The sequence below is a fragment of the Pomacea canaliculata genome, linkage group LG6, assembly GCF_003073045.1.
Source record: "Pomacea canaliculata isolate SZHN2017 linkage group LG6, ASM307304v1, whole genome shotgun sequence".
Classification (NCBI taxonomy): domain Eukaryota; kingdom Metazoa; phylum Mollusca; class Gastropoda; order Architaenioglossa; family Ampullariidae; genus Pomacea; species Pomacea canaliculata.
This window is the reverse complement of record NC_037595.1, coordinates 4,641,963-4,669,091: the sequence shown is the minus strand read 5'-3', so window position 1 is coordinate 4,669,091 and position 27,129 is coordinate 4,641,963. Positions and strand designations below refer to the sequence as shown.

At 38.9% G+C, this 27,129-nt stretch overlaps 1 protein-coding gene across 1 annotated transcript in view; it reads left to right on the top strand.

Annotated features, from left to right (window-relative positions):
• The window catches only part of LOC112565611 (kielin/chordin-like protein), a 41,660-nt gene extending 14,570 nt beyond the window's left edge, over window positions 1–27,090 (top strand). Inside the window, 45 exon segments of the mRNA XM_025241159.1 lie at window positions 109–218; window positions 1,588–1,753; window positions 1,900–2,411; window positions 2,414–2,457; window positions 2,459–2,736; window positions 2,738–3,724; window positions 4,319–4,413; window positions 4,690–4,782; window positions 5,277–5,356; window positions 5,514–5,607; window positions 5,925–6,166; window positions 6,542–6,635; window positions 6,965–7,138; window positions 8,084–8,269; window positions 8,665–8,841; window positions 9,150–9,329; window positions 9,588–9,668; window positions 10,161–10,339; window positions 11,060–11,245; window positions 11,381–11,557; window positions 11,841–12,017; window positions 12,300–12,567; window positions 13,032–14,314; window positions 14,707–14,877; window positions 15,163–15,336; window positions 15,634–15,804; window positions 15,987–16,080; window positions 16,430–16,512; window positions 16,689–16,850; window positions 17,455–17,548; window positions 17,671–17,844; window positions 18,148–18,230; window positions 18,799–18,907; window positions 19,344–19,426; window positions 19,828–19,930; window positions 20,265–20,353; window positions 20,707–20,853; window positions 21,004–21,157; window positions 21,631–21,751; window positions 22,046–22,160; window positions 22,493–22,594; window positions 22,964–23,128; window positions 23,590–23,700; window positions 24,139–24,319; window positions 24,573–27,090. Coding sequence (XP_025096944.1) covers window positions 109–218; window positions 1,588–1,753; window positions 1,900–2,411; window positions 2,414–2,457; window positions 2,459–2,736; window positions 2,738–3,724; window positions 4,319–4,413; window positions 4,690–4,782; window positions 5,277–5,356; window positions 5,514–5,607; window positions 5,925–6,166; window positions 6,542–6,635; window positions 6,965–7,138; window positions 8,084–8,269; window positions 8,665–8,841; window positions 9,150–9,329; window positions 9,588–9,668; window positions 10,161–10,339; window positions 11,060–11,245; window positions 11,381–11,557; window positions 11,841–12,017; window positions 12,300–12,567; window positions 13,032–14,314; window positions 14,707–14,877; window positions 15,163–15,336; window positions 15,634–15,804; window positions 15,987–16,080; window positions 16,430–16,512; window positions 16,689–16,850; window positions 17,455–17,548; window positions 17,671–17,844; window positions 18,148–18,230; window positions 18,799–18,907; window positions 19,344–19,426; window positions 19,828–19,930; window positions 20,265–20,353; window positions 20,707–20,853; window positions 21,004–21,157; window positions 21,631–21,751; window positions 22,046–22,160; window positions 22,493–22,594; window positions 22,964–23,128; window positions 23,590–23,700; window positions 24,139–24,319; window positions 24,573–24,799 — 8,776 coding nt within the window. The 3' untranslated portion in view covers window positions 24,800–27,090.
• The last annotated feature ends 39 nt before the right edge of the window (window positions 27,091–27,129 follow it).

The following is a 27,129-nucleotide window of genomic DNA, read 5'->3' as shown; positions in this document are numbered from 1 at the left end:
CTTGAGAGATGGTAGAAAAGAGTGACTGTAACAAGGTTGATAATGTAGTTTGCTGGATTGTCCATCTGACATCTGATTCATAAAGATGTTGATTTTCTTTCATTTTAGGTATGGCTTTAATGTGGAAGGTGTAAATCGGTTGGGTGTCAAACAGACTGTTGACGTGGGCACAGCCACTGGCCGTCAGAGGTTTGATCAAATGGGATATGACTGGCAAGGTAAGAGGAAGACATTATTTGTAAGATTGACAGTGTCTTTTGTGATATAGGAGAATAACCATGGTCTCAAGACCAACACATGAACAAGTCTCATCCACCAACATGTTTGTATCTTTATTTGAAAACTATTTTTAACTGGTATTACTAAATAGTTTCTTGCCAGGCAACAAAAGCGAAACAAAAATCTGATAAAAAATTTGACAATCTTTGACCTTAATGAAAATCAAGTCTCAAAGACTTGGTAAAATGAAGTTTTTATTCTCTTTCTTTAAATTCTGTTTCTTTGAGACTCACCAGATGGCAGGACCAAAGGAGATAAAAGGCTACATTTGCTCTTGAACCATTAAGAGTTGGCTCCCTGACAGTGAGCCAGCATGGGAATAGTGCGCAAGGGGATCCACTGATCAGTTTAACAACAGTCTGTTACAGTGCTAAAGGCAACACCACAGCCAGTTCATCAGTTGGTTTTTTTTCAGTCAACTCTCAACTTTACCAAAGGCTGGGAATGTTGGGTGGGCAACAGTGTCATGGCAGTTGATAAGTCTCAAAGAAAGAGAATTAAACATTTTATTTCTTCTTTGGGCTTATCAGATAACGTGACCACAGAAGAATATACAGTATTAGGAAGAGGAAAGGAAAACAACTCACCTGTGTGCCAAAAAAGCAGTGTCTTGGGAAAGGTCTATGAAACATATTCATGACATCTGTGCTAATGGTGAAGCCTCCTGTCTGAACTTCACTTCACACAGACCTGGGAGCTGAAAGGTACTTGTTCAGAATCTGAGATTCAGAATGGATTGTCATTTCCCACCAGGCTGAGAACCAGAACAAAAGGGCAAGTAAAATCCCGATGATGTCCTATCACAAGGTTTCTAAGTCGGAAAAGTGTAACAAAAGTTACTGCATTTTACAAAGCAACTCATAAGGTCTCACAACTGAAGAGAGTTGGGACACAATGCACACAACAGGCTTGAGAGTAGACTGCAGAGTGCATGGTTATAAAAAAACTGTTGTATTGTCTGGACTGTCACCTTTATAGCTGCCTGAGAGCTGTTGTTCACCTGACCAGTGGAGAGTTCCACATGCCATGCATTTGCTAGCTCACTGTCAGGAAACCAACTTTTGATGGTTAGAAACCAAATATAGCCTGTTATCTTCAGATGATGTTATCTTATGATCGGGTCATTTGGTAAGCTCAACGCTGAAAAATATTGTGTGATTGCTGTTGATGACAATTACTTCAAAACAAAACAAAAAAAAAAAAATCTGGGCCCACAGTTTTAGTTAGTTACAGCATTAGTGACTTCAGTTTTAATGAAAATTTGCTTTCCGTGATTTTTGTAACAGCCCTCATGGTCTTCATGTTCAGGGTTTGATAGGGAGGGCTTTAATAAACAGGGAGTGAACCGCTATGGTTACAATCGTCAGGGCTACAACCAAGATGGCTTCAACTTGACAGGATACAGTCATATTGGAGAATATGATGGCATCATTGATTATGATTCTTCAGGATATGATATTGAAGGGTTCAACAGGTTTGTATTGTATTTATTGCTATATTAGTAAGCATTTGGTATTCTAATAACATAATGGGAATGTTAATGGAATAAAATAATTGCAAAAATTTTCTTTATGAAAATTAATAACAATGAATCAATGAGTTCACTGTTTTTCTTTGAAGGGAAGGATTCAATTGTCATGGTTATAATCGACTAGGGTATGATGTGTATGGAACTCTGCAAGGTTTCAAGTACAAGTGCAGGGCATTGACAAGATTTCAGTGTGAGCAGTTGGAATCCAGCCAAACAACCGTTGAAGTGGTGAAGTTTACTGCTGGTAAACAGTGCTCACAAGTGGTCTGTGGTGAGCATTGTGGATGTCACCATGGAGGCAAGATTTACAGTGTGGGAGAGGAGTTCCGGTCTGGGTGCCAGACCTGCATCTGTATGGATGGTGGTGAGACTGCATGTGTTTGTGACTACAGTGCTAAGCGAAAGGAAGTACGGGAATTTACGAGGCAAGAAATGGACCAGTACCAAGCAGCTGTACGAAAACTAACCACGGAGACTGGATACCCATCCCAGTGGTTCCAATTCGCATCACTGTATGCCTCCCACAAGCCACAGGCAGTGGGATCACCATCATTCTTGCCCTGGCATCGTCGTTTTTTGCTAGAGGTTGAACGTGCCTTGCAAGCATAGACTGCCGGGTATCTATACCATATTATGATTGGACACTTCGATGTTGGTGATATGGGTCGGGCCCCTGTGTGGGCAGCCAACATGTTTGGTGGCAACGGTGGAAGGGATGGATGTGTGCGCTATCATCCATTCAAAAATTACTACCCATACTTTCTGGCACCATGTTTGCGACGACATTTTAATGAGAGCATAAGTCTCCCTGATGCTGTGAATGTACAGTTGGCTCTGAATGAACAGGATTATGAACGGTTCCGCATTCATATGGAAATGTTTCTTGAACTATTTCAAGTGTTTGTGGGTGGTCACATGGAAACAGACTACCCCATATGATCCCATTTTTTACTCTGTGGCAGCTTTTGTGGACAAACTCTGGGATGACTGGCAACGCAAATATGATGATGGTCTCTTGCGTTATCCCTTACATCGGAGGTTTGTACCGCTAGCACCTTTTGAGGAAACGCCAGACAGTGTCATGGATTCCCGTCTTCAGCTGTGTGTAGAATATCTTCCTCTCCTAGATGGTGCTCCTTGCAATAGAACATCAGTGACAAATTTTGGATATGACATTGACGGATTTGATAGACATGGATACAATCAGAACGGCTTTGACAGAGATGGATACACAATTAAAGGTGTAAATGCAGAAGGAAACCCTGACACAAGAGGTATTTTCAACAAATATGGTTATAACAAAGATGGCTTTGGTCGTTCAGGGTATGACCAGATAGGTTTTGATCAGCATGGATTCTATGTTGACTCATATAATCTGGATGGCTACAATGCTTTTGGATATGACCGATCTGGTTATGACAGATATGGTTTTGACCGGCAAGGATATACACCTTTTGATTTTCACAAAAATGGATCATACAAACCAGAAGTAGTTAAAACAGACTTGCAGATCTTTGATCCTTATGGTTACAACATTTATGGGTACAACAAGTTTGGATTTGACAGAGATGGTTATGATGTCTTTGGCTTTGATGCTAATGGCCTGAATCGGCGCATTTGTAACTATTACCATTTGGGGCCAGTCTATATTCTTGTTAAGAGGATGGTAGAAGAAAAGCTCAAGACTTTGAATGAAGATGAAATCAGACTTGTGCATCGAATATGCTCAGATATGAGTCCATTGCCAGAGTATCAAATGCGTAACAGCTGGCTTTATCGTCAGGGTCAAAACGATGCTCTCAATGAGATTTATGTTAACCACCTAAATCAGCACATGGTAGACCTAACTGTCATACCTCGTGCTGTCAGTGTGACGTCAGACAAGACCTGGCTTCCAGTGGCTCCAGACACAAGGTCTGTTGTGTTTTAAGACTTTTGATCATTAGTAGATACTTCCAGGGGCTCCCAGTAATGTAGTGGTTAAAACACAACTGCAGTGAAAGGCTCAGGGTTCAGATCTTGCTTTGAGACACTTTCTATGTGCAAAACCTGTTTGCAGGGTTGGGCATCAGGGGTTATCTCCAGGTACTCTCCCTCTCCCTCATACTGTGACACTACCTCTTACTTTCCTACTAAATTAACCAATCAACCAACCAACAACACTTTCATAAAAGTAAACAAATTACCATGCTTCTACACTTTTATTCATGCATTATGCTTTCTTACAAGTACTCAATCATACAACATTTAATTTTGTAAAATGCATTTAATACCACAGTCCACAAAGAAGACATGGATTAAATGCTGGATATTTTTTTTTTTTTTTTTTGCAAAATGTTTTGTTATTTTTTGTGCAGTACAATTTTATATGCTCGGTGTTTTTTGTTTTCTGGTGGTTTTTTTTTTTTTTAGCTGTGTTCATTTTACAGTACTTTGCAAACCACAATATTAATTCACACTTCTGTCATAAGCAGTGAGTTATGCTGTCTGACAAACTGTCATTTTCAGACTTTGCATTATGACTCACGCCTTTACACCATGTGACCTGGCCAAGCCACCTGTGCTATGTCCCACTAATCTTTGCACTGATGTGACATGTCCAGGTCAGTCAAGCCTTAAACAGAGGATAGATATGCAATGTGCATGTTGTCAATCTCCATCAAATTCTTCCTTTTGACTGTCATTTCTATTTATTTTAAAGTTTCAGCATGCACATCTATCAAGTTAGTCCTTCAATTCAGGCTGTCTTTCTAATTAGATTGTTTCTTGTTTTCCACTTTAGACAAGTTGTTACATAATCATCCAGAAAAAAATAAACCAAAATACTTTAAGAAAACATTACCATGTTGTAGCTAAACCAGTTAATGTGGTCATTACAGGTCACCCAACGGCCGTTTGTCGCACCAGCAGCTGTGGGCAGTGCAGACGAGAGTGGTATGATGGTGTGACAGGGCATTTGTTGAACTGTACAGGTATGTGTATTGGTACATGAATTGTGCAGGTACATGTATGGTAGCCCATCCTACACATTCTTTTTCTACAGCATTTTACTTGCATTTTTCTTCAGGAAATTATATACAAGTTTTATAGTATCTGTAAGGAATGTATAAGTGCAGATTTTGGATATTGGTTTAGTACTAATTGTTACTCCTTGAGGAACATAGGGCTGCATTTTGGGTGTTATAGGGACATAATACCTGCTGGGGAGACTACATGGGGTGAATGGATGTTGGGGGAAGTATGTAAAAAGAAATAGCAAAAGATACAAAGTCTACATTCAGTCTCATCCAGAATGAGAAATCTCTAAGGGTTTCTATATAGATTGCTACAGTATGCCTAAGATCTTGAGCATCAGGCTGAAAGCTCAAAAAAAAAAGCTTGTTCTTGATTGAGAATCTCTTTAACATTTAAGCCATGCATGCTTTCTTTCAATATAATTTTTCATGTACTTTGGAAATTTTTGCAGGATGTGTTGATAAGAATGGGGAAATACGGCAAGAAGGTCAACGATGGACTGATGATCTCTGTACCACCTGTAGCTGCCAGGTATGTATTTCTTGCTGTTCTTAAGACTTTTTAATCAGGTTTATTGAAACAACAAATATATGGCTGTAAAGCAATTTTCTTATTACTACACATTAATATAATACAAATATTTTCATATTTATTTTTGTTTGGTTTGCATAACTTCACCATACCCAAGGATGGAAGAGTGATTTGTGAGACAGTGCAGTGTGATCAGCCAGCCTGTCAATACCCAGTAAAGCTAGCTGACCAGTGTTGTTCTTCTTGTCAGGGTATGTATTTTCCAAGTGTCTACGTAGTCTCGACATTTTATGATGTCGTCATGTCTTAGTGAAAATATCACATTTTTGAGAAAATAAAACTTAAACAGATATCAGCAATCAAATTTTAAGTGCATTATACAATGATCTCATTAATATTTTAAAATTAAGCCATGCACATGCAAGTGCATGTCTATGCATACACAACTCGAATTGTGTCAGTAGACACACAACTTGAAGCAAAGGCTTAAAGAAATGATTGTGACTTCTTTAATTAGGACCTGTTACTTTTCAGTCATAATTGCTAAGTTCAAACTGACTGCACCCAGGGTGTGACTATGGCGGCCACATTGTTCCATCGGGTCATGCTATCACCTCACAAGATCCATGCTTCCAGTGCGTTTGTCAACAAGGCGACGTGGCATGTCAGGCAGTGAGCTGCATAGACCTTGGAGCCTGCCGTAGTTCAATCGTTCTGGAAGGGGATTGCTGTCCAGTGTGTCTGGACTGTGAACAATATGCTGATGGTGATGTATGGTCACCATCCCCTTGTCAGCGCTGTATTTGTCAGGTGCAAAATCTTTAAAGTTTTGGATTTATCATTTGTTTTGTTTGATTTTCATAAGAGCACTATCTTAAAGAGTTTATAGATTTGGGATTCCCAACTGAGGGAGCTTTCTAGATTGTTTAATTTTCTTTTTTTTTCTTCTTTTTGCTAAATATATTTCACTTTGCTTTTCTTTCCCTTATTCAGTCATTCTTTATATAAGCCTTTTAATTTACATCAGCATGGGTCCAAAACCTGTTATCACTAATTGGTGGTAATGTATGGAATTAGATGATCAAAGGCAGAAAAATGAAGGTTAGTTGCTTGTGATTGCTGTTGTATGAATTGGTATATTTGCATACACTTGCCTGTTGTGCAATATCAAATGCTTGTCAACAGCGAGGAGAAGTCCAGTGTGAAAAGATCCAGTGTCTAGCAGTGAAATGTGATCATCCCTACACTCAGGAGGGCCACTGTTGTGCCAAGTGTGAAGGTGGGTTTGTTCTGGTACAACACGTGTATAAAGATTTTTTTTTTAATTTCTCAAACATGGATGATGGCTTTCCTGAGCTTTGTATTTGACTTAATAGCACCTGTCTTAGTTTGTTGATGAAACAAATTATGACTGTCTCCTTTTTTGTTCTGTTGATTTGACTCATATTTGGTGAGAAATGTAAATGTTGTTATGTATGGATAGGGATAGAAGACTAGAGTAAGTGGATTTTTGATTTTGCTTCTCTTGTTTATAAAATCGGGAGACATGGGACAATGTGTTTAAACAAGTTCCATCATTTGTTTATCTTTTATACATGCTCTTTTCAGCATGTTTTTTCCAAGGCAATGTGTATCGGAATGGAGAGGAATTCCAAGCTGATGCATGCACCTTGTGTGCTTGTCGAGATGGAAGTGTTCAGTGCATGGCACAGATTTGTTCTAATGTCACTTGTGTCAACCCTGTCACTCCACCTGGCCAGTGCTGTCCGCTGTGCAACCAAGGTAGATAAGTTTGTGTTAGTATTTAGGTATACATGATATACATAAGATCCTTTATGACAGTGTATTTACGAAAATGTGGACAAATCAGAGAACTTTAAGAAATATCTCTCAACATGGAAAGAAAGTTTTTAAAATGTTTTTGTTATTAATTTCATACCCTCTACAGATATATCTAGAAATGGATAAATGAACAAAAAGCAACCATTGGTATATCCAAATTACAATTGTATACACAAAATCATGAGAGAGCATGTATATATATTTGTGTGTTTGCACTTAAAATGTGTGCACATAAAATGCAGTCCTCATCATCACATTGACATTTATTATGAATTAGCATGCAGGCAATATATCAGCTTTGATCACTTCATGTGTGTGCGCACACACACGCATCTATGTAACAGGGTAGATGGGGGTTGCTTTCCCAATCTCATCACAAGAACAAACGTCATCACCGTCATTAGTTCAGATGCTTTTACTCTTAACGCCGGTCGATGGTTCCGACTAAGGTGAAACATACATGTCACACACTTGCGCTCTCGATGAGAAGTTTGTCCCACCTCTAACTGCCCCCTCACATTCTGTCCTCCTGCCCCCTTCACCTGATCTTCACACCCGACTTCTCTCCAAAACATCCCCACACCTCCATATCCTGTCGCTAATCAACCCCCTCCCACTCTACTTTGGTCAAAGGGTTGTCCCTCGACCAGAAACTACCCCCCCCACCACCACCACGACCACCAAGTCTGCACCTGTTAGCTTTCCCTCTGTGCATATGTGCGTGCATGCGTGCCATGTTCCATACTACTACATACTTAAAAACAGACATGCATGCACACACACATATATAAATTATATATATAGAGAGAGGACAAATATTATCAGAGATTGTATACTTTTATAAAGATTTGCTTATTGTTTTGTTTTCTGTTCTGTTTATTGCAGACTGTGAGTATGAAGGAGAGACTTACATGCATAATATTGACTTTATGCCATCATACAATCCCTGCCTCAACTGCACCTGTGATAATTCAAGGGTGCGCTGTCGATCAGTCCACTGTCCACCACATGGCCTGCGCTGCTCCAAGCCCATACCACTGCCTGGCCAGTGCTGTCCGACTGTGTGTCCAAGTAAGAATTATAGGGAGGGGTGGAATTTTTTTTTGGTGTCATTGAAAATGTGTAAAAATAATCTATTTTAAATAATGATAACATGGGACAGAAGATGATGTTTGGGGAAATTGGTATTTTATGCCAAGCCAGCAACTAAGGCTATATCCCGGCAAAGCAGCCAGGTCCTGTTAAAAAATGCCACATTCAGAGAAAGAACAGTACGTGTGCCTGAGACATGATTTGAACACAGGACAAACAATCCTCACTGTATTATAGACAGTGCTAACTGTTGCTCCACCGGAACTGCCCTATAGAAGATCAAAAGCTATTTAAGTTTAATTTAATTTAGATTTTTAGCAAAGATGATAAAACACTGCTTTATGTTGATCATAATATCCCTTTTTTAAAAACAGAATGCTTTTATGAAGGACATGAGCACAACGAAGGAGAATCATGGCCATCATTAAGTAATCCATGTGAAACATGCGAGTGTCGCTCTAGTATGACAGTGTGTCAGCCTCAGAGGAGTTGTGATGTTTCTTGCAGCCATGGAGTGATTCCCCTTGGTGGCTGTTGTTCAGCGTGTACAGGTGAGGTGCATTTTGTGATTTTATAGCCCACGGCTTTAAATTTCTTAGAAGAAAAAAAATAAATAAGTGACATATATTATTAGTGACAGTGATGAAAATGATAGACATTTCTTTCAAAAACATTCCTATAGAAAAAAGACTGTTTATATTTTGATGTGGTATTTCCTTCTGGTAGTTTTACAAAAACCTTGATATTTTATGAATATAGGGAAAATTATTTACATATTTTACTGTGGAAGAGTTGATCTAAGTTTCCTTTAAGTATTTCTGTTAAAGATTTTTTGTTTAACTTGAATTTACATGTGCAGACTGTTCCTTTGATGGACAAATAATTCCTGATGAAGAAAAGATAATTGTCCCTGGACCACGGTGTCAAGAGTGTCAGTGTAACCGAGGAAACATCGTGTGTCGAGAAATGCCAGCATGCTCCCCTCTGCCATGTGTGTTTTCTCACCTTCCCAGTGGACAGTGTTGTCCACAATGCATTGGTTTGTGCACACAATCTTATCTTCTACAAGTTTTTATGCATCAGCCTAATCTTGTTTAAACCCAGCTTTGGTTCATGGTTGGCCAATGTGTAATTATTTGCATTTGCTTAGTTTTTATCATGCAGTATATTTTGTATATGTAAAATGAGATGCAATTTATTTTGTAAGTTAGATCTCCTTTATATTGTGATACTTGTCTGATTCTTCATTAACTGTGCTTTCTGAACATGACTGCAGTTCTCTTTTCTTGGTTGAAAGGTTGTGAACATCAGGGAAGAAGTTACAGGTACAATGACATTATCTCACAAACAGAGTGCTCAACTTGTGTCTGCAAAGAAGGTATATTTCTTGGATTATATTTTGAAATTAAACAGTGAATTCAGATGAGGGTAGATTATGGTATTATATTTATGGTGTATATGCTTAATAGATTTAGAAATGTTACACAAAAATAATTGTGCTACTTTGCATATGGTATGATATGGTATGCTATAAAAAGTCATGAATACATTTTTTCAGACAATAAAGCATATCATTTTCTAAATTTTTAAGAAGGTTTTTATGATATGTTTTAATGATTTAGTGTGTTTCATAGTAACAATGTGTGATGCTGTGCTCTGTAGCCTTTTAAGTCTTCTTCAGCCTGCGTTGTAGCACAGTGTTAGATTATGGTGATATTAATTTTTATGTACCACTGTAAGGCATAGGATGTTGATATCAACTCTAAAACTTACTGCATTGTGTCTGAGCATATGCACATGCATGATCCATATTTTCACATGTGCATGTGATTGTGGATGCATGCATATGTTCACATTTCTATGCATGCAGGGCAAATAATGTGCATTGAGAAGACAGACAGCTGTCCACCAGTACAATGCCAAAACCCACAAAAAATGCCAGGCAGGTGCTGTCCAATCTGTAATGGATGTACTCACTATGGCAAGTACTATGAAGATGGTCAGACATTCAGTTCACAAAGGGACCCATGTCAGCGATGTGTCTGTAAGGTGTGTTAATGTCCGTATGTGAGAGTATTAACTAATATATTTCAATCATCTTATAGATTTGTAAGATTGGAGTTCTGGAGTTTCGTTTGAAAGTTTTCAGCTTCCTAAACTAAACACTTTCATCATCAGATGATTTTCAGAAATTCATATTTTCATCTCACATGTACTCAAAGATTCAAAAACATTAGCTTCTGGACTCAACAATTTTAGCGGCAACCAACTAAAGTTATGGAATATAATTTTTTTTAAATATCAGACCTCGGTGACCTCAATATCTTAAAGCAGCATATTCCAAGTTGCTATCAGTTGGCTACCTCAGTTTTGCTGTGGTGTGGTAAGTCACCTGCTTCTAACATGTTTTCCTGAACCAACTGCAACATAAGCCTTTCATTCTCACCTAATGTAGCCCTAGAAGAAATTATTAAGGTAATAGCTAGGCTAGTGTCCATATTCCACGTTCATTAGGTTCTTCTTGAGAGGTGCCATTCTGTTGCTCTGGACACAGTGGTGCGTCTGTGTCACAACATATTGCCACAGCATAGGTCAGCCAGCCTGGCCTGCCTCCTGGAATTGAGATAGCTAGTTGGGATAACTTCATTTAGTCATGTTATCTGGTAAGTACTTGAAGAAAGGAATTTTACCAGAAAAAAAAAATGGTACTTTTAGTTTTTAATTATTTTTAATTTCAGTAATTTTTTTTATTCTGACACTTTTTCACAGGAAGGAGCTGTTACTTGTAGTCAGCTGGAAATGAAATGCCCCGCCTTGCCATGTACACATCCAGGACGTGTTCGTGAACACTGCTGTCCACGTTGTCAAGACTGTGAATATCAGCGTCATCTTGTGCGCAATGGCCAACGTTTCTCTCCACCTGATGGTGATGGTTGTGACATATGTAGATGTCAGGTACATCTTTTCTTCATTACCAAAGGAAGATCTCATCTAGCTATTACTACTGTTTTTCCTGATACAATAATACAATACAAAATTTGCCAGATTTTTTGTTAGCATGTATGTATGAGTGTTCATTTCTGTGTCTAGGAAGGTAGCGTTCTGTGTGAAAGACGAGAATGTCCACCTATCAGCTGTCTTAACCCAAGGACACAACCTGGCCAGTGCTGCCCGGTGTGTCCTCCATGCTTGCTGGATGGCAGAGAGTACAGGGAAGGAGAAATTTTTCATCGTCCAGGTGATGCTTGCTCCATGTGTGAATGCAAGGTGAGAATAGTCATTTAATTTCAAGCCCAGAACCTTTTTATCCTATCTTTATTACAGGCTGTTGACAGGCCAGTCAAATAAAAAGAAATACACAATACTGCTTTGTAACAAAGATTTTATGGACATTTTATTTGCTAAAGACAAAGGACGTTGTCTCTTCCAGCCTTTTTCTAGCCAAGCCAAGTGCAGAGGTCTAGATAATGCAATTTGTTTAATAATAACTATGTCCACACTTAGGAATGTATTAAAGGTTATTAAGACCTTCAGGCATTGCTTTGCACAGGGAGGAGAAGTAGTCTGCAAAGCCAACCCCTGTCCAGCCACTCCCTGCACCCATCCAGCTACTTTACCTGGAGAATGTTGCCCACAGTGTGCGTTCTGTCTGTATGAGCAGCGCATTTTCCGCAATATGCAGCGTTTCTTGCACCCTGATGATCCCTGCAGAGAGTGCTCATGTCAGGTATAGTTATATATGTTTCATTGCTGTACTTTGTTATGCTGTGTATCACACATCACATTGTAGTCAGCTGTTCTGTGTTGTACTTTGTTTTGTTGTGCTGAGTTGCACTATATTGTGCTGTGCTATAAATTAAAGGTGTAAATTAAAGGGCATTAAGAACTTATCTTTGATAGTATTTATCAAGTATCTTGGGGTGGGCATTTTATTAGTGAAGCCATGAAACTTAAAATTTGTTGAGAATAGTGAAAATTAAAGCAAATAACAGAAAACATATGTTTGCAGCAAGGCTCTGTTAATTGCCAGTCAGTTGTGTGTCCACGATTGACTTGTGCACGCACAATGCCTATGGTAGGACAGTGCTGCCCATCTTGTGCCAAGCTTTGTGAACATGAGGGTTTGACATATGATGATGGGGAGACATTCACCAATCCCAGGAACCCTTGTGAAGAATGTCTTTGCCGCCAAGGGCGTGTGCAGTGCAAGCATCGCACATGCCCTCAACCTTTGTGTTTGAATCCACGCAGAGATGGCTGCTGCCCTACATGTGAGGGTATGTTTGTTGCCAGCAATAAGGGATAACTCTAAGGTTCTCAAAGCAAACAGTTCACACAAAGGTATTTCCTGCTTTTATCACAAGCACTGATGGACTGGAATTAAGCCTTGTCTAACTTTTTTTATTTTTTGAAAAGTTAACAAGCTAGCTAGGCCTGTTCACTATCGTCAATATGCAACATTTGGTTATGGTGTGTTTATGCAAAAGTTTTCATTACTACACTGTGTTGAAGTGTGTTAGCAGAGGGCAACAGGCTATGCAGAATACTTTATTATCTAAATGCTTTTTCTGAGTGAAACTTTAAATCTTGTATGCATGTTTTGGTTCATATTCTCCATTCAGATGAATTATAATACAGATTTCTCAGTATAAAGAGGAAAATGTCAAACTACAATATTTATTGAAATAATTCTGGTATATTTTTCTTGTGTTATTAATTACAATTTTTAATATATTGGCAGGATGTAGCTTTGGAGATGTGCATGCTTTGGATGGTCAGTCCTTCCCAGACCCACGAGACAGTTGTCATACATGTCATTGCCATGCTGGAGAAGTGACCTGCCAGCCTCGTTCATGTCCCTCAGCTCCATGTCAAAATCCAGCAATCCGTGATTGCTGCCCTACATGCCAAGACTGCGACTATCATGGGAAAAGCGTTGCAAGTGGCACCATTTTTAATGACCCACGAGACACTTGTCGTCAGTGCCAGTGTGTGTCTGGAAACGTGATTTGCCAGAGCAAACTTTGCTCCCCCATCACTTGCCAACATCCAGTCATGCGTGACTGCTGCAAGGACTGCAGTGCTTGCCTGTACCGTGGACGGCAGTACACAGATGGACAGACCTTCCCTGATGCTCAGGATCCATGTGGAGAGTGCACTTGCACTCGAGGAACAGTGACGTGCCAGCGCCGCCCTTGCCTTCATGTACCATGTGCTAACCCCACCCCAGGTCCTTGCTGTCCTGAATGTCGCAACTGTCTTTATAAGGGACGAGCATTGGGAGACGGAGAGGTGACAGACCATGCCACAGATCCATGCCAGCAGTGTCAATGTCGTGGGGGAGATATTCATTGCTTTTCCAAAGACTGTCCTCGGGACCAGCACTGTCGGTATCCAGTGATGCGACAGTGTTGTGCCATCTGTACTGACTGTTCTTACAAGGGGAGGGAATATCCCAATGGTGTTGAATTTTCAGACCCAGGGACAGCCTGCAGTAGATGTCAATGTGAAAATGGTGATGTCAGATGCCAGCCAGTAGCTTGTCCCAAAGTAACCTGTTCTCATCCTGTCCAGGGCTCTTGCTGTCCAGAATGCTCTCGCTGTTCCTATGGCAACACCCAGTATGCAGATCGCCAGACCTTCCCTCACCCTACAGATGAATGTCAGAAATGCCGCTGCCATGCAGGAAGTGTTGAGTGTAGTCAAGAGGAGTGCTCAGTAGTCTCCTGCTCCCACCCTGTCACACTACCTGGACAGTGCTGTCCATCATGCCAGGCAGGTTGCTTATATCAGAGCCACCGGTATCGGGACGGAGAGAGCACTGAACAAGACTGCCAGGTGTGCACCTGTTTACAAGGCAGTGTCAGGTGTCAGCCCTTGCAGTGTTTACCAGTGTCTTGTAGTCATCCAGTCAAAGAGGGATGTTGTCCAGTGTGCAATGGTTGTCTGTACGATGGGAGACAATATTACAATGGTCAGAGACTCCCTGACCGTACTGATCGATGCAAAGAATGCAGCTGTAGGGTGAGTATCCAGATGAGTTTTATACCTTGAGTCATTTCGCTTACAAACAGAAAAAGTAAATAAATAGCTGTTTCATTATGAGATATTATTGTTTATAAACCTGGATGTATGTGTGATCTTCAAGAAAGCCTGTTTATTAACAGTACTTCTTCAGTAAATTTGTATTGAGTTGCTTAACATTGGATTTTGCAATAAGAGATTTTGCTTTTTTTTTTCCTTGTTCTGGACAGTTGTTAAAAGACATATTTAACACAATTGTAACATGACGATTATCATTTAAAACATTATTTTAAAACAGTATATAAATATCTGATAGTGGTTTACATGCTTTTATGCCGTAAAGGTTACTTTGCACAACATTTTATAATGTGACCTGTGCCACCTTCACTCAGGATGGCACCTTTAGATGTGTACAGTCACCTTGTCCGCCAGTTACCTGTCTCAATCCTGCACCTGGTGAGTGTTGCCCAGAATGTCGGGACTGCGAGTTGGATGGGCGCATCTATCGCTACGGTCAGAATTTTCCTGATCCCAGCGATCGCTGCAGTCAGTGTGTGTGTGAGGTAAGGAGCTGGGTGGTAAGCAGCTTTAACATTTCTTGGAAGAACAACTGTCAACCTTCTGTTTTTTTATTTAATTTTTTAGTTTTATATCACTGTGTAAAATCCCATTGACCAAGCATCCTTTGATTTTTCAGCTTTTCTTGGGATCTTGTTTACTTTTATTGTTTTTGTAAACAGGCCCATTACGTATCTTGCAGCAAACAAAACCTCACTGATCTGAAATTAATTTTGCATTCAGGGTAGCTTTTAAGATGATATTGTGATGATGGATGCTGTATTTTACAGTCTGGCTCCATCAGCTGCCAGAGAGCTCAGTGTGATGCTGCCAACTGCCAAAACCCTATCATGGATGGTTGTGGTTGTGGCTCCTGTCAAGGGTGTTCATACAATGGTCTGGAGTACAGAAATGGACAAATCTTTACTAGTCCCACAGATCCCTGCCAAGAATGTCGTTGTCAGGTACAGGCAGACCAAAGTGAAACACAAGTAGAAGGTTTTTAACTAAACTTTCCAAGACATTCATCATACTTTGACCATTCATATTTTGTGCTAGATATTTTGTTGTATGTAATCTGTGCAACTTGTTTAAATATTTTTGCCAATCTGTGGGTCCCTCATGACATAAAGCTTTGTTCAACCAGTGCTTACTGTTAATAAACTAGTTAAATAAAAGTCAGTTATAGCTTTGATAGTAAGTGTCACTAATGCAAGAGAAATATGTTGCTTCATCGTAATCTTTTTACTATTTTTTTAAAGAGTGGAAGTGTGAGCTGTATGGCCCGACAGTGCAACAGTACCTGTGCTCACCCAGTCCAAACAATTGCATGCTGCCCTTTATGCACTGACTGTCAGTTTGAAGGAATTGTCCGGCAGCAGGGTCTTACTTTCATCTCAGAGGTGGACGCTTGTCAACAATGTGTGTGTCAGGTAAAATATTCTATAGAATGGCTGGCAAGTGATTGTGTGGGTTGCTGATTGGCGAATAGCATGTGGGCACTATCTCCTGCCAGTGCATTATGAGCGGTAATGTTTGTGATAATGAATGTTTTAGGCATCTGCACAAGTTTATTAATGCATTCACAGGAATGCATGTATGTTTCTGTGCTCAGGCAGGTACAGTGCAGTGCCAGACCATCATCTGTCCAGAAGTTAACTGCCTGAAACCTATTTACACAAAGCATCAATGCTGTCCTACCTGTCCAGGTGAGTAAAATGGAGCTATGATGGATATTACTCTCTGATTTTAGTGTAGTGTCATTGATCAGTTTGAACAGATGAGGAGAGATGTTGTAAAAACTTACATTTTTAATTTGAAATATGTTAAGGTGCACTTCCCAGTTTTTTATTTGAGTTCTTGCGAGATAAAAGTAATTAGACTTTGCCAGGAAGGGGAGGAGTTTATGGTGCACCAGTCTTACTAGAACAGCTTTGTGACAACAAAGTCATATACTGCTAATTAGGAATGTGAACAATGTATTCATATACTGTTAATTAGGACTGCGAACAACATCGTCACACTGCCAATTAGAAATGTATTACTTTTTTTTGTTAGTGTGTCAGTTCCTTGGACAGACGTTCACAGACAATGCCCTTTTCAAGCATCCAGAAGACTCCTGTCAGAAGTGTACTTGCAAGGTAATTATCATCATATTGTCTTCACTGCAAGCACCTCTGTCAGTGTTATCAACATCATTATTGATTAAATAAATCCTTAGATATTTGTTGGGTTTTATGTGTGAGGAGAGAAGGGATTCTTCTTAGTACATGGTACAATTTTTTTGTAAAATTTTATGAGTATAACCTTGTAACAGGAAGGACGAGTTGCCTGCAGCCGTGAGACCTGTGTTGTGGAATGTACTCATCCTCGCCAGGATTTGTGCTGTCCTCGGTGTGATATGTGCTTCTTTGAAGGGAAACTCTATCCCAATGGCCAGTCTTTTCAGCCAGACAACTGCCGGCGCTGTCTGTGTCGGGTGAGTTCAGACAGTCACCTGCACTTGTGCTTGAATGGGATGTCAGGTCATTTGGCAATAACTTTGTTTCTAAAACAATAAAGGACTTTTTTCCTTAGATTTTTTTATTTAGTGTCACCAAGAAATGATGGAAATAGTGAATTCAAATGTGCACGTGCATATGTACATTGGGGATCCATTTTGTTTGTGCTTGTCTGAAAGATAAGCAGTAGATGTTTTTTATTTACACTGAAATTCCAGCAAAACTTTGCAAAGTATTTTGTCTTAAGCAAAAAGTGCTTGTAGCTGATTTGAATTCAGATATTTAAGAAAACTGGAGGAGCTGCAGAATAATGAGCAGAAGAACACTTTTAAATAGGTGATCAGTCCATTTCAAGAGGTGGTTTAAAAGCATATTACCAAATGTGAAATTTTGCCCTGACAGTGAATAAAATATACACAGAACTAAATCATGAGCATTAATTTATAAGACAATCATGCAAGAAGGCATACAATTCAAGAAAAATCCATACGCATCTGTATTGCTTTCAAGAGCCTAAGAAAAATAGGAGTTTTTATAAGTTGTGGACTTAAGCAATAGAGGAGAACTCTGTCTTTGTTGCAGGATGGGAATGTAGTGTGTGAGGAAGAGAAATGCCCGGTTCTGAACTGTTTGTTGACAGAAGAAGTGCCTGGGCAGTGCTGTTCACAATGCAAAGGTATTGTCTGATCTGATTGCTTGTAGGGGTATGATGAGTAAAATGTGTGTGATGTGGAATTCATGTCTGCTGAATTTATTTGATCAATCTTTATTTTCATGATAAAAAAAAACTCTGTTCAGGTTGTGAATACAAGGAGAACACTTATGCATCCAACACCAGCTTCTTGTTGCCACAAAACCCCTGTGTGACATGTGCCTGTACAGGCGGCTTAGTTACCTGCATGGCAATGGAATGTTATGTGCCATGTGACAATCCTGTACCTGTGCCTGGACAGTGTTGCCCTGTCTGCCCTAGTATGTGAGAAAAAGAGTTTTGATTATATCATCATTTGTGAAAAAGAGGGTTGGTTTTGGTAGATCCCATATGTGAGAAAAAGAGAGATGGATTTTTAATGGTAATTGTGTATGTGAGAAAGAGAGGGGTTTGGTTAGTTTTGTTTGGGAGAAAAGAGTAGTTCTGATGGTTCTCATGGTTTTCTGACATCATTGCTTTTATCCTCCCAAATATTGTCAAGACTCTGAAATTTGTGTCAGTATTACTATTTTTATAATACATTTACTGATTTCATTATTTTGTAACTGAATTGTTTTTGACAGCTTGCAGCTACCAAGGTGTTGGCTATAAAAATGGAGAGGATTTTAGTCCAAGTGATGATCCTTGTGATACTTGCCATTGTGAGGTAAAGATGCAAAGACATTTTTCATTACAGAGACAACACCACACAGACATTTGTCGTTACAGAGACAACACCACACATACATTTATCATTGCCGAGACAGCACCACATAGACATTTGTCACAACAGGATCAATATGATATTTGTGAATGTGAGGTAGAAATACAAAGACTTTTGTCATGACACAGGGATAATTAATAGGCAATGTAATGGATTATCATAGTTCTCACACAACTGATACCTATAGATGCTACTGCTGGTAAATTGACATTGTGGGTTTAACATTAATTAAAGTTCTTTTTTGTGCTAGAGATTTGTGTCTGAACCATGAACCCCTATTGCCCATGGATGCTTATCTAGCTTTTATTTGGCTTTTTTGTAGTAGTGTCTTCATTTTATGGGCAACAGTGATAAAAATAGGATATGAATAATCACCATGCTGTCCATGTTCCAGTGACAGGAATGTTCACCATGCTGTTTGTGTTCTAATGACAGAAATGTTTGCCATGATGTGTGTCTTCCAGTGATTGTAATAGTCATCATGTTATGCAGCAGTAACATTGTGTTGTAGGAGGGACACATGCAGTGCCTGCATGAAACATGCCCAAGTGTTGCAAACTGCCCAGAAGAAAATCTCGTTTCCCCACCACCTGGCCAGTGTTGCCCTTCCTGTGCAGGCTGTAAGTGTTTCCCCTCTGTTTTAAAAGAAAACTTTACAAGTTTTGAAAACAATAAGAAAAAAAGACTGGCTCTTAATTTTTTTTCATATTCTTATGCATCTGAACAAACAATAGCTTGCACATGAACAATAGCTTGTACAAGTGAGCACTTGAGTGCATCTAGGTGCATATGCACACGATCTCTTTTACTCTTAATGCATAAGAAATTATGCTTATGCACAGCCACCCAATGTAGGTATGTTTATAACCAGCAGTATTTCATGTTGATATGAGACAGATTCCATTCCAAAAGATGAATAAAGAAATTATTACACACACTCTCTCTCAATCTCTCCTTCCCCTCCCTATGTCTCTTGCTTTTTCAAGTCCCATTACGAAATGGAGCAGATCGAATTTGATACAGATGCACTTACTGTGATGTTACTGTATGTACTAGTTTCCACGGGCTGTACCTCGGCTGATATCGGCATGATGACAAGGCCAAGGCTACATGATCCTTGTTTCTACTGTGAGTGTAAGGTTTGTATTTTGATTTCATCTAATCATTTGTTTACTCTCTGATATTCCTGACTTAATCTGCTGCATGTGTTGTCTGCCATAGCCTGGATCTGCTTTGTAGGTTGTCTATCATAGTGTAAATATACTCTGTGTGTTGTGTACATCTATGTGAGCCATCTACTTGCTCTCTGCAGCCTATTTCCTGATCATAATCTGATCGGCAGACTAGGGTAGCAGACTAGCTGTTCCTATAGTCTCAGTCTGTTTTAAGAAAATAGATAAAAGTCAATAATCTTTTGTTCATGTATTAGTAATATGGGGTTTTTTAAACAATTGTATCCAAAGAAGGCAGAGTTTTCCATTGAATTAGCTGTGCCTACACTGAAAAATTGAAGCATTGTCATATGATTGCCATTCTTCAGGAGGATTTCAGCTGGGTGTGTGCAAAGGAGCAATGCCCCATCCTGACGTGTCCTCCAGATGTGCAGGTTACTCTTTCTGGACAGTGCTGTCCTTCTTGCCCAGGTATGTGTCTGAAGTACACTAGTTAGGGTCACTGTACTTCATTCCAGTCCTTAGGCACAAGCTTCAGCACATTGATATTACACACTTCTCTACAGGAATATATAGTAGAATAGTCTGTGTAATATATCACATTAGTCTGTGTTATGTTTTTGTTAAAATGCAGCTGAGGTCTCCTGTCAAGTTATACATCAGTATACAAATACATGTAGCTACTTCATGAAAGTGATGTCTGATGTAAGTTTGCATCTGTTTGGTAGCTGCTATGTTCTATACCTGTCTGACAATCATTTTCATCATAAGAAGGTTTGCTGTTAATTGGTACAATTCATTTCAGCCTGCTATGATCAGTCTGAGGCACATTATTACCACGAGGGGCAACAGTGGACAAGCCTTAAAAATCCGTGTGTTTCATGCTTTTGTCAGGTAATACTTTCATGAGCTGTGAGCAATGATCTCTGATTTTCCGTGTATATTTGTTATTTGTTGTGTACACAATAAATCTTAATGTAATGCAAGGGTTGCTGTTGTGAAGATGACATCCTATTCCTAGAACATGATGTTGATGGGTCACAGTTCAGATCTACAGATCATACAGTCATCCAAAAGCAGAAAAGAGTGATCAATAATCAAGAACACAGATAACATCATCATGACTGGTATTTTTGAGTAGCAGTCAGTAGAATGCATAATCAGCCGACCATTGAATCTTTTATTTCTGTTTGACATTCATCCGGATTCCTACATTATTCTTCTTAATCTTAAGTTTTCCTTTGTAGGATGGAAACATAATCTGCTCCTTACAAGAGTGCCCCACCTTGTCATGTGGCATCGAAGAACGTTTAGTGTCAGTCAAAGGTCAGTGCTGTGAAGTGTGCCAATTATCTGCACTGGCAGAGTGCTTCTACCAAGGCAGGATCTATCAGGTACAACAGCTGTTTTCTTCCCAATACCCAGAATGGTTATGATGCCAGTGTGATCCCAAAATCAATTTTAGCATCACAAGTTTATAGACTCAGATTTCCAAATTTTATTTTATTATTGGTGAACAGTTTTGCTTAAAATTTTGTTCATAGCCTGGAGAAGAATGGTTAGTTGATGAGTGCACACGATGTCAGTGTCGAGGAGGGGACGTCTCTTGCACCATACAGAATTGTCCTCTCCCTGAGTGTAAGGCAGATGAAGTGCAAGCTACATCACCGGGCAGTTGCTGCCCTGTCTGTTTAAAACGTATGTTTATTTTCTTCATTGCATGTGCGTGTGTGTGTGCATGTATGCATGCACATCCATTTGCACATCACATCTTTGTGAGTACATGAGACAGTGTGTATGTAATCATTATGAGCCAATAGAAATTTACTTGGAATAGGAATTAAAGTTTTAGTATGTATTTGACATCTCTGGGTAACTCAGCAGCATAAACAAAATGTTTAGCTGCTTTGCTCTATGTTGATTAGGAGATGTCACTGTGGGTAATGTTGAAAGCTGGAGTGTTGAAGGTGTGGAATGCTGAATATGTTAATCAGTTTTGATTCTACCAATAAATCTATGCCATGATGTCTTTAATCTTTTAATTGTAAAGGACACTTCATAGGAACCACCTGAAGTGAAATATTACTCATATGTTGTAGAGTTTATGTTTAATGTGTGATACAATTGCTGATTTTTTCTGGATTCTGTCTTTTGCCTCTTATTTTAAATAGAGCCAGGAACATGTGTAGTATTTGGTGATCCTCACTACCGCACATTTGATGGGGCTACTCTGCACTTCCAGGGTACATGTCGGTACATCATGTCCAAAGACTGCGAGGGGAATAACTTTAGGTGAGGAGTTATTTACCTCTTGTCTATGTATAGTCTCTTAATGTTTTTTCTGTTTTCTCTGCAAGGAGGCAATTTTGTGTGTGTGTTGGGGAGGGTAGGAGATGGGTGAAGGTGACTAAACTGGAAGCCTTGTACAAACCTGCCTTGTTTTACTAGTTAATCTGAAATGCAAATAAACCGGAAGCTTTGTACAAACCTGCCTCATTTTAGTAGTTAACTGGAAAAAATTGTCAGCCAGCAGTCCAGTAATACAAGTTCACATTATTTACATTTTGCGTCGATGTTGGACTACAGCGTTGAGGTGCAACATGATAACCGAGCTGCACCAGGTGACGTGTCTTGGGCTCAGAACTTCACTGTGACCATTGGCAACATCATCATAGACTTACTACAAAACAGTGTTGTGATGGTATGCATGCACCCTGGGGTTTTTTTGTTTGTTTTTTTTTTAAATCCACATGCTACTTTGACTATAAGAAAAACTCTTAAAAAGCATATTATTACAGACTTACATTTTTCTATATAACCTTTGACAGGGAGGACTCTGGTAAGCAGACAATGTTTATTCATCAAAAACTCTTTGATGTCCTTTTTTCTGAATTAAGTGCAAAACATTCAAGAAAAGATGCAGAGTTGACAATATACATTGACTACTGGCCCATGACAATGTTTAATATTGTCTGATACAATGGTTGTCAAAAAAAAAAAACCAACATGTTATGGGTTTTCATGGTTACCCAGATAAACAAAGCTGTGGTGCAGCTTCCTTTCCTGTACGAGCCCCACATCTTTCTTCAGATGATGGAAAAGACAGTTCTCCTAACTACAGACATCGGCCTGCAGGTTAGTGCAGCTAATCATTTTTTATGTTTTCTGTGTCATTAATGACACTTGTTGGCATCCAGTTTCTGTGCAGTTTTCTCACCCCACCCTACCTAAAAGAAAACGTTTTTCTCGCCATAGTCCAAGCTTTCCACAGCTTTATAATCAGACTAGTTACCCAAAGGCAGCTCAGTACTCATAGCTAAGATACAAACTGTACGAAGTCTTAATATCTAGAATATTTTTGTATGTTTCTTAATCAGTAATAGTTCCTCTCATCACCGGGAAGTGTATAAAAAGTATCTGCATAATGAAATAAGGTGCAGTTACCCAGAGAGGTGCTTAAAGATAAGTGGATAGCAAATTTCCATGGGATGAAATTGTGTGTAGGTTTCTTGGAATGGGGACAGTCATGCAGAGGTCACCGTTCCAGGCAGCTACAAACGAAAACTTTGTGGTTTGTGCGGAAATTTCAATGGCTTCCCCCAAGATGACTTGCGAACAAGTAATGGCCAGATTACCAATTCACCTGCTGTTTTTGGCAACAGCTGGAAGGTGCTCCATTAATTTTAATGAGTTTCTTTTAATTAACTTCTTCTTACTCCATTTTTTTCAATTTAAAAAATTCCAGACATCAGATCATTGATAGCCAGAGTGTAACATGTATGTAGGTTTTGTTTGCTAATTGGGGATGCCCTACAGTGGTGAAACTCATTGTTGGTATTTTAACTCATTTAGGAATACATGGTTGAAATTTTAACTCTTTAAAATCAGACTTTATGTAACAGTACAAACTAATCTACATTTGTAGAATGTGTTATTGTTTCATGGACCAGTAATCCTGGAAGTAAGTCAGTCATAAAGTCTTTTACTTAACTATATGCAATTTTATTAGAACTGATCTATGTATAACAAAAAAAAGACAACTCTGTCCTTATTTTCACCTTTTCCTTTTCCTCCCCTTCCTGGTTTAAGAGATGCAAATAACTGAATAAATAACCAAGTCTTTTTCCCAGGCCGAAACACAGATTACAGAGACATGTAGAGATGCACAAGACCTTGACCCATGCTTGTCTGCTGGATATCGTGTCCGCAAAATTGCGACCACTCGCTGTGCCGTCATCAAGGTAGGAAGTGCAACATGACTTGCCTTTGCCTGTGTATGTGTAAATATACAAAATTCAATGAATTCCAAGAGGTTACAAATATATGTAATCATGTAGTTTGTGTGACAAGGGGACTGAAAGAACAAAGTCTTAAGAGGAAAAGTAAAATGAGGAAAGGAGAAAATAGTGTGGTGAACACGCCAAAGAAGGACATGGTGATCAAAGAAATAATGTTGACTTTTGAGTGCTGTATTATACATGAAAGAATTGTGAAAATCTTTTCCTGAATCAATCAATCAGGTATTGATAACAAAAATGTATTGAAGAGGAGAATGCTTGTATGCTGTGAAGGTTTGAATGTGAGCCCATTTCTCCCAAGCAATGCACACACACGCATATTCTTTCTCACTGTGTCTCCCTGCTTTCCTGATTTACAGGACTTCTAACCTATTTTTGCAGAGCAAAGAATTCTCCCGATGCCATCGCGCTGTATCACCTGAACCATACTTTTCCTCTTGTGTGTATGATATGTGTGTGTGCATGGACGATCCCAAGTGCCTGTGTGACATTCTAGCCTCATATGCCCATGAGTGTGCTCGAGCTAACATCAGACTGGAGTGGCGCTCCCATAACTTGTGTGGTGAGTCAGAATACTATTGCATAATCTTTTTCCAAATTGAAGCTGTAATATAAGATTCAAATGTTTCAAAGCACTCTATTGTTTAGTAACAACTCTTACTCCTAGCAGTTCTATAGTATGCATCTCTCCAAATAATATTTACAGAAATGTGATTTTTTTTTTTTTAATTCTGAACAAATGTGCTGTCATTGAATTTGTGAAATAACTATGGCCTTTGTGAAATATGGCATTCCTTTATCTGGCTTTTTTTCAGCTTTTGCCTGTCAAGAAGACAAAGGTTTCATGTTCGATGAGTGTGGGCCAGTATGTCCAAGAACCTGTGAAAACCTTGCCACACCTCTTGGCAACTTAACAACAAACTGTTTCAAGCCTTGTGTGCCATCCTGCCAGTGCACAGCCGACAAAGTGGTTCACAATGGTCATTGCATATCACCATCTAAATGCCCACAAATACACTCCCACACTCAGGAGAAATCATAAATGACTGACAGACCAAGGAGATACAGCATCACAAGTGATGCATATATCGCTATGCCACCGGTTCACGTTTGTGAAATGTTAGTTCATTAAATATGTGGGGGAATTAGTCAATGTGGTGTGAACTAAGTTTTGGCTGGAACCGGCCCATACCCGAGCTAGGTCTAGGCTGGGTTAGTCCAAAGCTCATTGCTGTTATTATACTTCGTCCATGTCAAGTGCCTTCCCTTCCCTCTCCTCCAAAAAAATTAAATAAATTTTGTGGATTCCAAAATTTTGAACACTGTCTCTTACCTATATATCTCCTACTATTATATCAAGATATTCTACACTGTCGAATCTTGTCTTTTTGTACATGTGAACAACTGATATTTAAGAGCAAAGCTTTCCATTATCTTTTGATTTAATGGATTAAGTCCTTAAGATATTACTTTTGTTTTTGTAATCTTTGGTCTGTATTGTCCGACTTCTCAGGTTATTTATTTCTTGCTGCTTAGAGATACAAATTTTCAGATTTTTATGTCCATTTGATCTACTAGATCACAACCTTTGAGATTAGACTGGCCAAACCATACAATATTTTTAGATGTCTGGGTTTAGGTCAGCTCAGATGATTAATTCCCCAAATTCAGGAATAAACCTTTCACAAGATACAAACTTTAAAACAAAAATTCTTGCTGCTCTGTGGAAGAGAGCAGTTTTTGGTTCAGTGATCTTATATAATTCAGTTTGCTGCTAGGGGCAGCAATTCGTAACAAGTGCTTTAGGGCTCATGTTAACTCCACCCTTCTTTGACACCAAATTCTGAACTTCGTTTGATCAATCTTTGCTTTTCAAAAAGGGAAAAAGGTATCTTTTTTGTGACAATATTATTATTACATGCTAGCAAATCTGTTTATGTTCATATTAAATCTGTGAACTTGAAGCTGTACCTATGGTGGTTCTCAAGTCTTTTACAACAGGCCTTTGGTTAATTTTTAGAAAAATGTTTTCTAGTTAACTGTTATTGTGTTATGTTGATAGATATTCTTGTTTTTCATGCTTAAACCTTGTTTATATTTTTCAACTCAGCATCCTTTATCCCTTCAAACTTCTGTAACATATTTTTTTCAAGCGATTTGTATTTGTGGGTCTGGAACTATTCATATATTTAAATATGTGGTGTTATATAGTTTCTTACATTTGATACATTTAAGTTCCCAATTGTAATAGCTGTAATGAAATAATTAAGAACATTAAAAAGCAAATACATGAGCTAGGCATTGTATGATCTGGAAAGAGTAATGAAGACATTATTCACCATGTGCTGCAATTGACAGCTGACATATGGTGATGCATGTGTTCTTTCTTTCACAGGAATTAAATAATTTAATTCTATCTTTTAGAGTTTTAGCAAAGGGACTCCTCCATGGGTTGAGTTCATGTCAAGCCTATAACTTAAAGGCCTTTCAAAACATCAGGGCAACATATGAGCAAGAACTTTCTCCATTTATTTTGCCAGTTTATATATGTATAATCATTTGGCTCTTACGTATTTAGTAGAACATATCACTTTATTTTCATGTTTACCAGTTTGGATATAAAGGGAAATCAAGTATGTACATGTATTTTTTTGAAGCATTCATCATTCAGATCCTGTGGTTCTTTTTTCAAACTTCTTTAAGCTGCTTATTTTTATTGTTGGTAGGCAAGGCAAAGCAGAAAAAAGAATGTGGTAATGGAAATGACAGAGGAACATTTCTCATCAGAATGCAATCATGAAGAAAATATTGAACATCTCTCCCACCACCTACTCACACCAAAAAGAGGTGCATGTTTAACCAGCATCTTGCGTAACCTTGTGGCCAGAGGTGCAAACACACACTACGCAGTGCACTTCCCCCAGGTGTCTAATGAGTAGTGAGCTACTTCTTAATTGCCCTGTGGGGAAAATAAAGTTGTGATGACCCTCTGAAGTTTAGGAGGGAGAAGCAGCAAGATAGAGCAGATGGATACCAAGCTCAGAAAAAAAGGCCTCATGACAAGTGCAATCTCTAATATCTTACACCCCAAGGACTGAAGGGTTATGGGACTACCTTTACCCTGTTATAGCATTCTGAAAATGTCTTTCCAGTGGTTTAAATTTTGATGTAGCTCCTGTTAAAAGAAAAAAATAAATAAACCAACGATCATGGTCACCTCACTTTCATCCTGTACCACCAATGTCTCCTCCATTTTTAACGTGTTGACTATTTAACATTAACATGTTGAAAATGAACAGTAAACTTGTGGAAATAATAATACTCACTTCTGAATCTTGCTTTAAATTCCTTTCATCCATTCTCACATGCAAA